This window comes from Cyrtonyx montezumae, unplaced genomic scaffold, assembly GCF_038088225.1.
Source record: "Cyrtonyx montezumae isolate F1298 unplaced genomic scaffold, pur_monq_1.0 scaffold_5, whole genome shotgun sequence".
Classification (NCBI taxonomy): domain Eukaryota; kingdom Metazoa; phylum Chordata; class Aves; order Galliformes; family Odontophoridae; genus Cyrtonyx; species Cyrtonyx montezumae.
Genome location: NW_027072056.1, coordinates 7,645,855 through 7,661,638, shown reverse-complemented (window position 1 = coordinate 7,661,638; position 15,784 = coordinate 7,645,855). Strand labels below are relative to the sequence as shown.

Here is a 15,784-nt window from a genome sequence, read left to right as displayed (position 1 = left end):
TCACCTGGCGGGCAGGCGGGGCGGGAGGCAGCCGGCAGCCAGCCGGGCCGGGCCGGCTCCAGCCCGCCGCCGAGGCACCATGGTAAGTGCGCCGGTCCCCGCCCCGCTGCTGCGGCGGGCTGCCCCTCGACGGGCGGCCCCGCGGACGCCGCTCGGGGCTGATGGTTTCCCGCAGCCTGGAGCACGCAGAGGGCGGCTGCGCTGCCCCAGCGCACCGGGCGGGGAGCGGAGCAGAGAAGCGGGGGGTTGCGAGGAATGAATGGCCTTTAAGCCGAGGTAACGCGCGTTCGTTAACAGGTAGGCGGAGGGATGTCCCGGCTCTTCTGAGAAGCGGGAATGCGGTTTCCAAGAGAGCCTGGCCAAGGGGCTGCACCTGTTCTGGGAAACGAACGTAGCGTTTCTCCTCATGTTCCCCTCCTTCTGGCCCGCGGGGTGAGCCTGGGTCGCGCTGACGGCCTGTCGTAGCCGAGCAGGAAAATAGGGCTGCTCCGGAGAGACTCGATTAAGTCTTCCTGTAACCCGAGGAGCTGAGGTTCGAGTCAGCTCGGTGCCCGCACGAGTATCGGGTTTGGTTTCACGTGGGTTCGTGTCTTCTGGCGGAGCCTGAGCAGCGGCTGCCCGGGGCGGCACGTGGGGATGGGCCCTCCCCGCTGCCCTGGGTGCGGGGCCGGGGTTCTCCCGGGGCAGCATCCCTCGCTGCGTGGCTGGAGCTGTTTCTGCACGCTCAGGAGTAACCGCGGAGCCGGTGTGCGCGGCTAGGTAAACCCCTGGTCCGGTGGGATCTGAGCTGAACTACAGCTGGGAACAGGAAACACGTGGGCCTGGTTGTGCTGCGTGCTGGCAACAGCTACATGTGCAGCTGCTGGGGTGGGCTGCGTGCGGCGGCAGCTTTTGGGTGATGGGCATCCTGCCAGGGCAGCCCTGTGCTGTAGGTGCCTCTTAAGGTGCAGCTCGCGGTCACAGCTCTTTCATCGGGGACTGAATTTTGACGTTTAGCTCTATGCTCAGAAGTGGAGCAGTTTCTTTCCAGTGGTTAAGACAGAGTGCACCTCCTCGTGTGTCAGTCTGATTTTGTATATTCGGAAAGATGTTCCACCTGCATGTAAAATCTGCGCAGCGGTGGATTTACGGATGGTAATGCAGTCCCCATACCTCAATTCCCAGTGTATATGTGTACATATGTATGCAACCTTTCCGGTTACCTCCTGACCAGCTCCCTGTACCCATTTCCCTTATGTAAATAACCGGAGTTCATATTGTGCCCTTGAAGGTCAGTAAATATGGGAGGTGATTTCGGGGAAGCTGATCTCAGACCTCTCCCTGGTGTGTGCACTAAACAAATGCCAGTTCTCAAAGCACTCACGATGGTCCCAAGGGAGTGGTGCTCACAGTGGTGCTGCTTATTAGCAGGATTGTCTGCTGTTTGATGATTATAATTTCATAAAGTGAGTGTGTATTGGTTTTTTTCTTTTCTGAGCTCACAGTGTGAACGCTTGCTGGCATTGTTACACCAGGCAGTGCTGTCAGCCTTACCCTGCTCTCCTGTTGTAGACCCAGACCTGATGAAAGGGTGCTTTTGTCAGAGTACTCGTGATTAAAATTCCTCTGTCTGTCCTCCAGGAAGGGTTGTTGTGCTGGGTTGCTCGTCTGAAATTAAGGATTACTGGGTTACAGAATAAGAATAAGCTTTATTCAGGCTCAGGGCTGAGGAACTTTCTGCAGGTTGTGTAAAAGCTCTCCTTAGATCAGTTCCTGCTGTTTAGTATGAGGGAGTTATGCTTGACACCAGTGTTAAATGGTTGGGGATTGGAATGGAGGGTACTCCTGCAAATGGTACCATGTCTCAGCAGGAGGGTTGCTGCCATTGTTTGCTCTGCTGCAGATTTCCAGGCTGGTTTCAGGGAGCTGTGTTTAGACAGGCTTCACACCTGCTGAGAACGGCTGAGTTACTGCCCAGCTGCTCCTTGTGACATGCAGAACAAAGGATTTTTAGAAAAAAGACTGAATTCTGCTCCCTGATGGGTACAGGTGCAGCACAGAAACATGGCCTCAAGGACTTCAGTCTCAACAGACCAGAAAGTGAAAGCAGGGATTGGACAGAGAAAATGATTTCTTTCCCCAGGGACACGTGTTGCTGCAATCTTTCGTGCCCATAAGTGTTGCAACACCACCATCCCACAGCCACCTCACCACCATCCGTATTATCAGGTTTTCTGTTTGCACTGCCATGAGTGCAGAGCTGGTGCTTGCACAGTGAAAGGTCCTGCTTCCCTCCTGCCTCTGCTGCTCATCAGCACACTGCAAAGCATCGGGACCTGCTGACATGATCTGAAGCCCTGGAGAAAGATCCAAAGAAGCCCCTGGAGAACAGGAGGCTCTGAAGATGTGGTGTGCTTGGGTAGGAGTTGTCAGGCAGTGTTTCCATGTAGCAAGGCATATGGTACTCATCACAGATCTCAAAGCTCGGCTGGAAATTTTGGTCGAGGTGCCTGGAGTTTGTAAATGGACTCTCAGCTCTTTTAAATATTGACTTTCCCAACAGTCTCAGTGCCCCTAACTGCTAAAATAAACACAGGTCTTTAAAAGATATTTTTAGTGTTGTGGAGAACTTAACTGTCAATGATTTGAAGAATAATATGCTCTAAACCTTGCCTGTTCCCCAACCCCCCCTCCAGTTTCACAGCTGTGTATCACCCTAGCAGAGGCTGTGAACCTTGTCTAGAGGAATTTAACTCAGCAGATAAAAATAGATGGGAGAAGAAGAGAAAACTACAAATAAACAAATCTGGTTGTTGGAGGCAGTGTTATACATGGTTAAGGGGGGTACATGTGATGTTTGTTTGCCATGCAGCAGACCACGTGTTGGAGCGGGTAATGGTAATGGAGTAGCATTCACTAGAGAAGATCCTGATAGATGGAGACTTTTCAGCTTGGAAACAGATGACTGTAGGGGAAGTAACAGAGATGTATGAAATTGTGAATGCAGTAAAGAATGCCTCCTAGCAGATGAGTAAGGATACCATTTGTGGAATTTCTAGACATTAAATGTAAAGAAAAGGGAATACTTTTTCATGCAGGTGAAAGACTTTGATCCTCTGCTGGGTGTGCAGTGGGTGTTCTTGTAGTCAAGCCGCACAGTTTGTAGAAGATGGGTCCACAGCTGAGTTGTCTGGACCCAGTTTCTGGCCCTGAACACATAACTCTCTGAATCCTGGAGAATGAAGGGTACCAGAAGAAGGATTTTATGCATGCCCTGCTTCTTACAGCCTGCTGTCCTGGGAAATGCTCAGATCAGAGTAGGGCTTGAGGGGAATCTGTGAGTCGGTATTCAGTTACCACCTTATCATTCAGCTCCACTTGTATATACAGTTTTGTAGGATTTACTTGGGAAAGTATTTTTTTGGATTAGATTCTTCTCAGGAAATCTGTGATCTTTGGCTGTTGCTGTGATCCTCTTCAGTTTTGGATGTTCTCTTTCAACATACTCACTGTCATTATGGGGTAGCACTGTTCTAGACTGCCTGGACTCACTGGTTACAGTTGTGATTCACCCTTTACAATCTCTGGATAGTATGCTTAGTGAATGGACCACGTGAAAATGTTTGTGCTTTTGCAGCTTTCCTGTATCTTTCCTCTGGTTACTAAGGAATCTTGTACTTTATAAACCATTCTGTAGACCTTCTGAAGGCATAATTTGTATGACAAAGGGCAAAATGATGGAGCCACAGAAGGAAACCAGTGGGCCGAGGAGGGCAGATAGAGCAGCTCTTGCTGCAGTGCTTAGAGGATTTATGCTTCAGCATTTGGCACATATAACAGGCATTTATGCAAGCTAGTAGTATTCTTTCCAGTGATGCCTAAATTAAAATGATTCTGCCACTGTAAAAATAACTCTTTCTGTATCATCCACGCACATCTACTAATTAAACTTTCTTCCTATTTGTTTCCCTGCTGTCCTATTCCAGCAGGCTGTCATCTGCCTTTGCTTGGCTGCTTTGGGTGGAGCTCTCTTGAGTGACCAGCCTTGGGCCTTTTTATTTTGGCAGACATTGTGGTTTAAAGCAGTGTAAGATCCAGTCATGCACAAATGGTGTTTCATTTGTGGGTAGGAATATAGTGTGTGGAGTCAGTGGGCTAGGACTGGGAACTAAAATTTACGTTTGTGTGTTTGAAGGCAAGGATGATGTGTCTTTCTGGCCAGACTTGTATTTCTGGTCTAATGTGTCCTGGATTTATGCTTCTCAATATGACAGACGAAACAGCGGGTGCTCTGTGCAGCAGCCTTTTTTCTTCTCTGATTTATTGGGTTGGTGTGAGATGTCTGTCTGCTATTTTCTGTCCAGGCCTGAAAAGAAGAGAGAGTGCATTAAAAGCCTTCTTCAGCAGACAGTAAATGTGGTTGCCTTGCTGTTTGCAGGTAGATTGGCTCAGAGGCCTGCAGTTTCTGTCCGCCAGCACAGGGATTCCTGCATGCTCACCCCAGTCTGATTGGTACCCTGAGGCAGGCAATAGACATGAGGCACAAGGAAATAAGAAATGGAATATTTGTTGTTTGTTGAAAATGCAGAAGCTTATCATGTTGTGCCTTATGTCTTGCATCACGTGCAATGTTCAGAGAGTGTCTGGTTATCTGCTCTGAGCTTTAGAAATGCCATGGGAATGGCTACATGACCTACAATGAAATGCTCAGACCTGGCAGCTCCCAGGCTGAGGAGCTTGAAGGTCTCTGGAAGATTAAAACAGAAGATGGAGCATGTGTCTACTGAAAATGAAGCACTCCAGTGAGGCAATGTTTCCAGGAAATTACTTCCATACTCTTTCAAAGTTATCCACAAACATGATCCAAAATCACATCTATCTTTGTTGCCTCCAGAGCTCAGGTTCCCAGCGAGTCTCTGGTGAGACAAGTGGAAGCTGGAGGGGTAGGTGTGGGCTGCTGCAGGACCCTTGGTGCTGCCTCCCTGCCTGGCACTTGTGTCGCTGGGCAGCAGTGCTGTCCCTTGATGGCATGCATGCTGGGGAACGCCCTCCTCCTGATGCCTGCCCTGCTCCAGGGCAGAGCCTTCCTCCTTTGCTCCTGAGGGGTCAGAGGCAAGGGAAGAGCACTGCAGTATGCACAGCAGGGCTCTGCGAATAAGTGATAAGGCGGAGTGGAAATGGGAGTAACAGGTGCTGCACCTTTTGCCAGAGTCCAGTGGGTTAGATTTTAGCTCTATTTCTTTGCAGGTGTTTGAGAACCAGACTGGGAATTTATTTTTATTTTTCTGTGATTGTAAAACCGTTGGGGCTGAGGTGAATCACAAGCTTCAATTTCTTGTTTTTGGCACAGAGCTTGAGCACAGCTACACTGTTTCAGTTACAGGTTTGTTTAACTGGAATGAGGCTATCAGGGAGGTCTTTGGCTGGATGGATACTACCTGAGTGAGTATCCTTTCAGTGCTGGACCATGGAAGCTATTCAGTAGTAAAATAGGGTTGACTTTTTCATCTTGAAAAGAATAAAATCAGTGTGTAAATATAATCACATGTGCCTGTAATGATCTGGCACAGGTTTTATTGCATGGACTTTGGATGCATTGTTTAGAGGAAATTGTTCAGAAATGCTCCTAATGAAGATTAAGCTGGAAGGAGTTCTGTGCCAGTTGGGCAACAGTACACTGCTTGGGTATTCTTACATTGCTGCTTCCTCGCTTGCTTTCCTTTTCCTACTTGCTTAAATCAGAGAGACTCTTGTGATTTATATGTTAAAGCTAAGATAGTGCGGTTTTTAATGTGAAAGGGTTGGCTTTGTGAATACTGTGAATAAAAATTGTAGTAACACTAGCAAGGATTCCACTGCATTGCATTTCGTTTCCTTACATTCCATTGCATGGCTTTTGACTTAGGGTTAAGGTTGCATTGGATTCCACTGCGTTGCATTGGATTGCATTTCTTTTCATTGTGTTTCATTCTGTTGTATTACTAATTACAATGCATGAAGGAAATGGATATTTTTAATACAGTAGCTTTTTTCCTTTTTTCTTTAACGCCCTTTTGACCTCAGAATATATGTATTAAAGGCCAGTGATGAGCTGAGGGGTTTGTGCAGCAGGAGAGTACCAAAATCCCTGTGCTTGTGTGTTACTGTTATCTCCCCAGCGTGGTGTGGCTAGGTTGTTAGCGTGTTAGGTGACCAGTTGGTCTGTTCAGCATCTCGTGTCATACCCTAACAGCATGACTTTCTAAACAATGTATGTACTCACAGTAGCTTTACATTTTTCATGGGCATTCATCCTTTCTTAAAATATTTAAATGATGGTAGAGTTTTTTTAATTTTAATTACCAGATGCATTGTAAAAACCTGCACTAATAAATAAAAGTTCTGGATGCCTATCTATGTTGAGAAGAAAATTTTCATATCAAAGGTAGGAAAGGAAAATCATAGAAGATGTGCAGAGTATGAACCCAGCTAGACAAAAGCAATACAGGAAGATAAAGCAGACTTTAATGGTGTAATTTAGAAGGGAGTTTTATGATAGAAAGTCACTTTCTTTCAACCAGGTACAGCCGGTCAGTCTGGCTTTCCACAGGCTGTTGTTAGCAGTGGTTGTCATGTCAGCAGCCAAAGGTGTGGCTTTCTTCATTCCGGTACCCTTTCTTTTATGTGGTCAGTGAGCTTTTCTTCATTTGGGTGCCATGTGCTGTCTGTAAGGTGACTTGTGGGAGGAGGAGAGCAGTGTTAGCTTGGGTTTTCCTTGCAGTGGGATGAATGAGATTCCCTGCAGCATGGACCCATTGAGCTCACTTTGCAGGAAGAAATATTACATCTTTTCAATGTTTTTATCATTGGACAGCAAAATGGGGTAAGCAACCCTGAGAGTCAGGAAAACCTGCTTTGTCTTCTTCTGTAATGTTTTCATTGATGTCCTTGTGGATGGCTTGCTCTGTGTGTAATACAGTGTAGACTGCATTCCTCTAGTCAGTCTTACTGAGAGCTGCAGAGCATATCTATGTGTTTTGAAACTTCTGTAAATGCCTCAAGTGACCCAAGTTTGCAACCAGCAAGATAAGTGTGAAGTATTTGGTTGTCCTAGGGTGTAAACCTTCTGTATTTGGTGTTATTGATGTCTGTTTGATTTACCCTGAAATTATTTTGTGTCAAAAGCCTACTGTCTGATTTTCCAGTAGCCCTGGATCTAAGTGTTATGTGTTATCCTGACTGGTTTTGTAGATCTCGATAAAACAGAGGGTCTCTAACTTTCTGACCTGTTGTGTAACATAGCTGCAGCTGGATCAGAGAAGTGAATGGTTCAGGTTTAGAAATCTGGTTTGAATCCCAAATTAAAAAAAAAAAAATCTGTTTTTTTCCAACCAGAAAAGAATGGCCTGCAAATACAACGTGCATCCTTTTAGGCTACTTACAGACATTTGGGGAGCTCATTTGGCACCATGCAGTAAGTGGTTGGGTCTGATTCGGTAAAACAAGCTAAAATTCTACTCCCAGACTGAAGCCTCCCTCATCCAGACTCCACATTTGAAGACAGCTTATGCTCCAGTAGAAACTGGACTCATCATCCTGACCCATTCCAGCGTGGACCTCAAAATCTTCTCTGTCATTGCCTGTGGGTCTGGTGGTTGTTAGTCTTAGCCAGCACACCCTGAAGTTGTCCGAAAGGAAACCAAACACATTACTTCGGGGGTTCTTGGTTTGAAACAAGTGTTCTATCTTTGCTTTCCTCCAGATTTAGAGCTTCTGAAATCAGGAAAATGTTGCAGGACGTTGTACCTCTATTTCTAGCTTGGCTGCTGAAAATCAACCCGAAGTTCCTTAACGTTCATCTTGTTAGTGGCACTATGGAAAAGGAAGCATGTTCTCACAGTCAAAGAGCAAGAACAGATGAGATGTTATGTGTTTATGCAGCATTTGAATGTTTCCAGGTGTACTGATGCATCAAAATCTTTCCATTGAGTAATCAACAGGGCTGTGAGATTGAAAAATGCGTTGTATCATGTCAATGTGGCTGGGCAGTTTGATGTTTACATTTAGAGGAATTTAGCCATTCATACATTCTTGAGAATGTAATATTGCTTACCTCCTAGAGAGTTCTCCAGATTTAATAGAGTTTAGAAGATAGAAAAAGGCAGGAGAGTGAAAAGAGGGCGGAAAAGTCTGTTGTTTTTTTTCCTCAGTATGGGGTGTGCTATCTTGTGGACTGTAAAACTGGAGGTAGAGTATAGCAGAGGCTACTGCCTGTTTTCCAGCTGTTAATACTTCTGTAAGAGTAAAATTGGTTTTCAGAGTTTGCAGTTGCATTTTGCATATGAAGTAGAGTACGGTATGGAAAACCCAAAAGATGTGGGTTTTGAATCTTGTGTACGAGTCTTGATGTATTGATGAGAGTCCTTAGTTATTTTGTGTTTGCAAGAATGTTAACCCTGACTTTATTCATGAAGGTGTTGGTGAAACATCAGCTGCATTTGTACACAAAACAGTGCTGTTTTCAAAGTAATTTCAAATGGAGAGCAGCTCACTTTTCTGTGGGTAAAGCACAACATGATGAGGTATGCTGGACAGGAGAAAATGCCATAACAGTGAATTCCCTGCCTTATTGATATTTAGCCTTTTAAAGGCGTGGGGATTTCTCTCCTGGAGAGACGTATTCATTAATGACAGGATCTCAGATTTAAGGCCCATTAAGTTCAGCTGCTGAACCTAAACCTGAATACCCTTAAATTATCTTCTCCCATTAAAGCAGGAGGTAAGTAGTATTTCTTCCTGAGGGTGTTAGAAACTTGTCTAAAACAACGTGACCTTGTTACGCTGAGCATGCTCTCGGCTTTGCTAGGGATTCACTGTCTGATGCCTTGCCTTTTCAATTGAATATGATCATCCTCTCACATCTGTTTCAACGTATTTTGAGATTTGTTTATCAAATAGCTGCTACCTGTGCCTGATTGCTTTTAAATGGACACCTGCGGACTTGTTCTTATCTTGAAAGCCTATGTTTTGCTTTTCAAAATGCACTTCCTTTTACAAATGCTCTGGAGTAAATGTGCTGTGCAGCAAGCAAAAGAGTCATTCATTCAGATTGTCTCTGGACGAAGTGTGCAGACAATAAGTACTGTCCCTTCATCTGCTGCAAAGGGGTAGCCCTGACAGCTGGAATATTACCATGTCAAAAAGCAGCTGGCAATATGGATGGAGAAAGGGAAGAACATGGTGCTTTGATTCTCACTGTAATTGAACCACATGGATTGCCAACAGCATAATTGTTTTATTTAGCAAGACTCATCTGGAGATTACTGTAGCGCTCAACACAAGGCAGCTAGAAAATCCTTGCAATTTTATCAAGCACGTTAGTCTAACGATGGCAAGAGCCACATTTCCAATAGGAGATCCCACTGCAGGCAGGTATGGATGAAACTATCTGCCCTTCCCTAGAATGTTCCTATATTTGAAGTCTTTCCCAGTATAAGTCAGAACTCTTATCTTCAGATTGCCAAACAACTATGAGACATAATGGCTAGAGAATGCTTATGAACTATGATTTGTATGAAGTCTAGTTGAAATTTTTCTCTGGGAACTTCTCTGCTTGGACTTCACTAGCACATGAAATTACTTTTTTCTTCATGGAAATCTGCATTATAATCTTGACAGTAACTGTAATTACTGGGGAGATGGAATAACAGAGGAGCACAGGCACAGCAGTGAGCCGGACTAGAAAACAGGAGGGAGCAGGAACTAGGGTGCAGGCTGGGGCTGTAGGATAGGTTGGGTTTAGGCTGATGGAAAAGGGGATGTGGCCAAGGACCTGCTGGTCCCAGGCTCCCTTCTGCTGGGACCTTACAAACATTGCAGGTGAAAAATAGGAGGCTCCTGTGCTTCTTTCTCCTCCCAGTGCCAGCTGCCTTGGGCTGCCTGGCAGGCCTGGCTGCAGTACAGCAGAGAGGAGCTGAGTGTATGGCTGGCACAGGCAGAGCAGTTCATGTTCTCCTTTGCCACCATCTCGTGCCCTGCTGGGTTCTGCCATTTATTAGGGGGTATCCTGTTGAGAGGAATGTCATCCTCAGATAGATTTCCTGTACTCTTAAAGCCGTTTCTGTGCTGTGGGCAAATGACTTGCTATGCTGCTTAAAGGCTTATCATGGTCAGTTCTTTAATCTGCTTATAGTAGTGTTTGTGTAAGTGTGGGTTGATATGTTTCTCCCAGAGGCTCTCCAGCATTTAAAATCTAGCACTTCTCAATAACACAGCTGATGCTAAGCATGCAGAAATCGTCATGTTAAATTCTGACTGGCTTTGAAATTTGGAATTTCAGAACTGTGCATGTAGTGCTTTTCACAGTATAGCATCCTATGTTGCTGAGGTCTGTCTTGGGTCATCACGCTCGTCTGTGTTTCAAAATCCAGGGATTTCTCTGGCAAAAGCTGGTTGAGCCCCCTTTCCAAAGCAGCTAGCTTCTTTCTTCTGCTCCCAGTAGCCTTCTGGGAACACAGTTATCTGTCAGTGCACTTAGTGCACTACCAGACATGGTGAAGGCCATTGCTACCAGGTGTTCATGTTCTCCTCTCGTGTCACACGCCACGTATCTCCGATCTCTCTAGCCATGCTGTATCAGACATCTTCATCCCCTTTGCTAATGTGTGTAATCTTGCTGGATTAAGGGCTGGGCCCCTCTTCTCACAGTCACAAAATGGTGATGTAGCAAACTGGAAAGCAATGCAACCAGTCACACGGGGTAAAGAAGTGCAATGGGAGAGGATGTGAGGGGTTATTCAAGGAGGGGAGATCTGCCAGGGATGGGACAGGAGACAGAGGGGAAGGGGCCCAGCTTCCAAGCTCAGCCTCACCTGGTCCTGGTCAGAGGACAGTTGGAGACCTGTGCTGAGCCCGAGGGGTCCTGGCAGGCACAGGGATGCCTCCTGCACTGCCTGGGGCTGAGGCCATGCCCCAGCGTTAACCATGTCGCTTTGTTTGCTCTAGATACACTTTATACTGCTGTTCAGTCGACAGGGGAAATTAAGGCTTCAGAAATGGTATACGACACTACCTGAGAAAGAGAAGAAAAAGATCGTTCGAGAAATTGTTCAGATTGTTTTGGCTCGCAATCAGAAAACAAGTAGTTTTGTTGACTGGAAAGACCTCAAGCTTGTTTACAAAAGGTGTGAGTAATTTTATGAGAACATGTAATTACTATTTGTATAAATAACGTGCTACAAGTGGGAAAACAAAGGCTCACTTTAGCACTCGGGGCTTGTTGGTTTTGTTTTTTTTTTAAAGAGTAAGATGCTGGGAACCTGCCGTTGTGAGTCTAATGCCACAATGGCCCTGGATAAATAATCAGGGTAAATTGTGGGGTAAAAATATACTTGCACTATTTGTCAAATAAGGCAAATGGACTAACATAGTAAGTAATTGAAAATCTACCAGGAGGCTTTTGACTTCATTCCCCCTTGGTATTATTTGAGGTGGTCTGCTGACATGTGTTAGTTAGGCTTTGTCAGACTCTGAGGAAGGGTACAAGAAGAGTCCTGAGGCACTTTCAACACTTTGTCTAATTTTATCTTTGAAATATTTGTTGGAAAGTATTAGTTGTCATTTCCTTTTCCAAACAAATTGTTGGCCCCCATTTACACAAAGCAGAGCAATAACTGTGTTTTAATTCTTGCAAAGAGGTAAGTAATAAACAGAGGTAGGTTTAAGCTACAGCACGCCATACTAACTGACGTCTCTGATCAGAGCTGGGACTCCAACCACAGCACCGAAGAGTTGAGGTAGATAGTTAATCTCATCTTGGCTTGACTTAAACATGAAGTTTTGGTGCAAGTAACAAGATTGTTTGGGCTAACTAGTTTTATGTTTTCTGTCCCCAAATGAAAAACAGTCGGTCCTTCGATATCCAGCTGGCTTAGTGGGATGTAATGCCTTCCACTGTCATTTTTTTTCCTGTATTTTTATGTTGTTAATAAACAGTAATACCTCATTGGTGACTTGGTGTTCATTATGTTCAGACCAGTGTTGTAGGTATTCTGCTTTGACAAGAGTTGGAATTTGCTTTTCAGGCTAAATTAATGATCTCTTTAAATTGTCAAATCTTCTTCAGTGCTCTCCAGAGCACCATGATATTCAAAGAAAATGATTATTTTAGAGACAAGGTAGACAACTATCACTTGTGTAACTTCTAAGAGCGGAGCATTGAGCATGCAGCTGCTCACTCTCACATTTTTTGCCTTTGTTTTCCTAGATATGCTAGTTTGTATTTCTGTTGTGCAATAGAAGACCAGGATAATGAGCTCCTGACGCTAGAGGTCGTTCATCGATATGTAGAACTTCTGGACAGATACTTTGGAAACGTAAGTTTCCCTCTCCACCATGAATTGCATTTCTGGCTGACTGATAAACAGACATCAATAACTACTTCGTTTCGTGTTTCTGTCCACGCTAATCATCCCATACTCTCCCTCACTCCAGAGAGAGGTGCATCATTATAGTATTTTATAAAATAGTGCTGAAAATAACTTATGATCAATTTTATATCCTTTCTCCCCAAACAAAGTTAGTATTGACGCCTTACATGTTTTTCTGGGAGTAGAATTTAAGGGGAAAGCTTAGGAATAGAATTTCAAAAGAAATAGAATTTTCAAAAAATAACAAAACTGGTGATGGTATTTTAATTCTCCCTCCTATCTTCAGTTATAAAAAGTGTGAGTGAGTGGTTTCATGATGTTGGGTGAGATGAGAAAAACGAAGTGGAGTTGTTTGTTTGTTTGTCTTTCAAAGAAAAGACCTAAAGATACAAATTTCTATTTGAAGTCTTCCAAAAGTATAAGTGTCCTGTCTATTCTATGAATGTTTTCGAAATTGTTCCTACTACCTTAATTCATCTCTTATTTAAATTACTGTGCCATGACTTACATTTGTACTGTGTCAAAACAGAAAAACAGTTGGTGTCTGTGAGGTCACTGGGACAGGGGGTTTGTCCTCTTCTGTGGAAGTATGATCATATGTAACCCATATTACATGTTCTGTAAAAAGCCTTATGTAAGGCTAGTGGGCTAGGACATCAACTTTGTTCTCTGAAACTCAGCATGCAGGTAGTGTATTATATAAAATACAATAAGTAGAATATCCTTGTTTTATGCAGAAGCTGCGATGCTGCGTAGGGTGCAGTATCCTTTGCCTAGCTACCTGCCACAAGAGTGTGTATGCTGAGTGCTTTTGACCATTTCAAAAAAATTTTTTTCTTCTGCCAGGTGTGTGAGCTGGATATTATTTTTAATTTTGAAAAAGCTTATTTTATTCTTGACGAATTTATAATTGGTGGAGAAGTCCAAGACACTTCCAAGAAGTCTGCAGTGAAAGCCATAGAAGACTCTGACATGTTGCAGGAGGTAAGGCTGAAGAAAATGAATGGCAAGTACTTCATCTTCCTACATCTTCATTGTTGGACAGGAGTTTAAAATACAGCTAAGTGCTGCTGGTACAGAAGTGTCCCAGAATGTCTTAAGTTCAATTTTAATAGTGTAACAACACAATTAATGTAGTGGTTTCATAAGCTTTAAGTTTTTAAGCATTCTTGCAATTCACATGCTATCATTTTTTTGGATATTAAGAAATAGATGATGGAATACCTAAAATGTTTAATCACATATGTAAGACATCTAAGATTATATTTTATGCCTAGGTATGTATACATAAATACATAAAAAATCTATTCTGTTTCATGATACACTGGAAACAAATGGCCTACAATTGCCATTTAAAACTGGGAAGAATATATCCTGGAAAACTCCATTTTTTTTATTCTGAAACACCTACATTGCTTTTCTGTGAGGCACAGATACATAACCTCTGTTCAAAACCCTGCTGCAATTTTATTCTGTAACCTGTAACATTGTGTTAGCAATTACATAAGCAGTGGAACACGATGTGTTGACTTCATTTTCTGGGTACTGAAGGGAACAGCGCACTGGAAGATATAGCTAGGGAGTTTCCCAGTTTTTTATAATTGGTCTGGCACTAGCTTATGAAACCAGACAAGCTAGATGCAGTGGCCACCTGGGTATGATGAGTTTAGCCACAGCTGTGGTATGTCATTATTTGAAGATCAGATTCTAAAAGCCTGTTAATGTTTTAAAAGTAGTATGATTTCTGCAGTAGTCTGATGTAATTCCGTGCAAAACTACAACTGTCATCAAGTAAGATGAGGGTCTGGTTCAGTTACCTTACTTTACTGCTCCATAATGTGTCAATTGTTTCTTTCTTTTCTCTCCAGACAGTGGAAGAGTACATGAACAAACCTGCATTTTAATGTTAAAACTACCTGGAAAGAGAACTGCTCTACACACCTGCAAAATGCGTTTGCATTTGTTGCAATTGCTTCCCAATGTGCCAGAGAAAAACCAAAACCAATAACTAAAAGGGTTTGTTTGTATAATTGTCAAGATGAAGGTCAGCTAATGTAGCACAGGGTTTAACAATTCTGTATTTACATTACTCTGCGTGCAGGTTTCTCAGAATTGTTTTTACCCTTGCTCTAGTTTCTCTTTTCCTTGCTGGACTGATTGCTTGTTTTGTATCACATCTTTTAGCTATGGGTTTTGTCATCATAAAATGTTAATCTAACAGTACGTGGAAAAGGTATTTTAACTAGTTTTGGTCCAGTGCTGACCATATGACTCTACTTTTGTACAAATGTCAATTATTTTGAATGTAATGATTATTCTGCTGTAATAATAAGTTTTTTCTAAAAGACATATTGTTGTGGGCTCTGATTTAACAAGCATGTTTTGGAAAGATTAACTCATCTAGTGTAAGAAGAAACTTAATTCTCTTTGGCCCATCCACTTTCCTCTGGTTATACTGTCTTCCTTCTGTCTTGTGCTCCGCTCTGCTGGTACAGCAGTCCTCCGGCTGCTATTAGAGCACAGCCTGCACTGCTGTTTGATCCAGAAGACTGTTCTGATCGAGACAGACTTTTCCCAAGTTTCACAAATCCTTTTTACCACTGCAGGTAGATGGCTTCTTTCTGTTTTCCTGGATCCCCTGGACCTGGAGAAAGGCTACAGCTGTTGGAAACATACAGCCTGAGAGCATGAGATATCCTGAAGAGGAAGAAGTAGTTTTGTGGATTTTAGGGTGAAGGACCTCATGTATCTTTTGACAAAGTTTCAACCAAAGACCATCTTCATCAAGAGAGCTTTCCATTCCCCAATTCATACACCTAATGGGATGAACAGGCTTTCTAGTAGTTGAACATGAGCTATTTTTCTGAAGTTTGAACAATTTAATTAACCTTTTATAACTTCACATGCTCCACAAATGGAAAGTTCATAATAAGTTCATAAGTTCATAAGAGAGTAAAAAGGAGAAGAATTGAAGAAGGAAAGAGTAAAAAGAAGGAAAGAGTAAAAAGGAGAAGAATTGGTTGGACTGTACGCTCTATTATGTGCTATAAGACGTTGGAGTTATAAAATGTTGTAAATGTGTATGCAGGGAACTAGGTGGGTAAACTTCCCTATCTTGCAGTCAGTGCAGTTTGAACCCTATAAACTGTTTGACCTCGCATCATTGCAGAGATTAATTTTGTCTTTAACAGACTTCAAAGCTGAGAGAAATTCTCTTTATCTTATCCCATTACTTGTAGCTGGATATTTTGTTCCTGTCAAGCCATGAGATTACCTTATAGAAAACTCAGGTAAGTTCTCAGATGGATATGCCTGGATGATCCAAGCACTGATTTGCATTTACTCTTCAACGTTTATTTTCTGTGATTTCTACAATGTGCAATTAGTGCTTTCCTTCA

The 15,784-nt window shown here is 43.3% G+C and overlaps 1 protein-coding gene across 1 annotated transcript; it reads left to right on the top strand.

The window, feature by feature from the left end:
* AP1S3 (adaptor related protein complex 1 subunit sigma 3) lies at window positions 1-14,597 on the top strand. Its single transcript, XM_065748141.1, has 5 exons — window positions 1-82; window positions 10,963-11,141; window positions 12,224-12,332; window positions 13,233-13,370; window positions 14,255-14,597. The coding sequence occupies exons 1-5, from the start codon at window positions 80-82 to the stop codon at window positions 14,288-14,290; spliced, it is 465 nt and encodes a 154-aa protein (XP_065604213.1). The 5' UTR covers window positions 1-79; the 3' UTR covers window positions 14,291-14,597.
* Window positions 14,598-15,784: the final 1,187 nt, after the last annotated feature.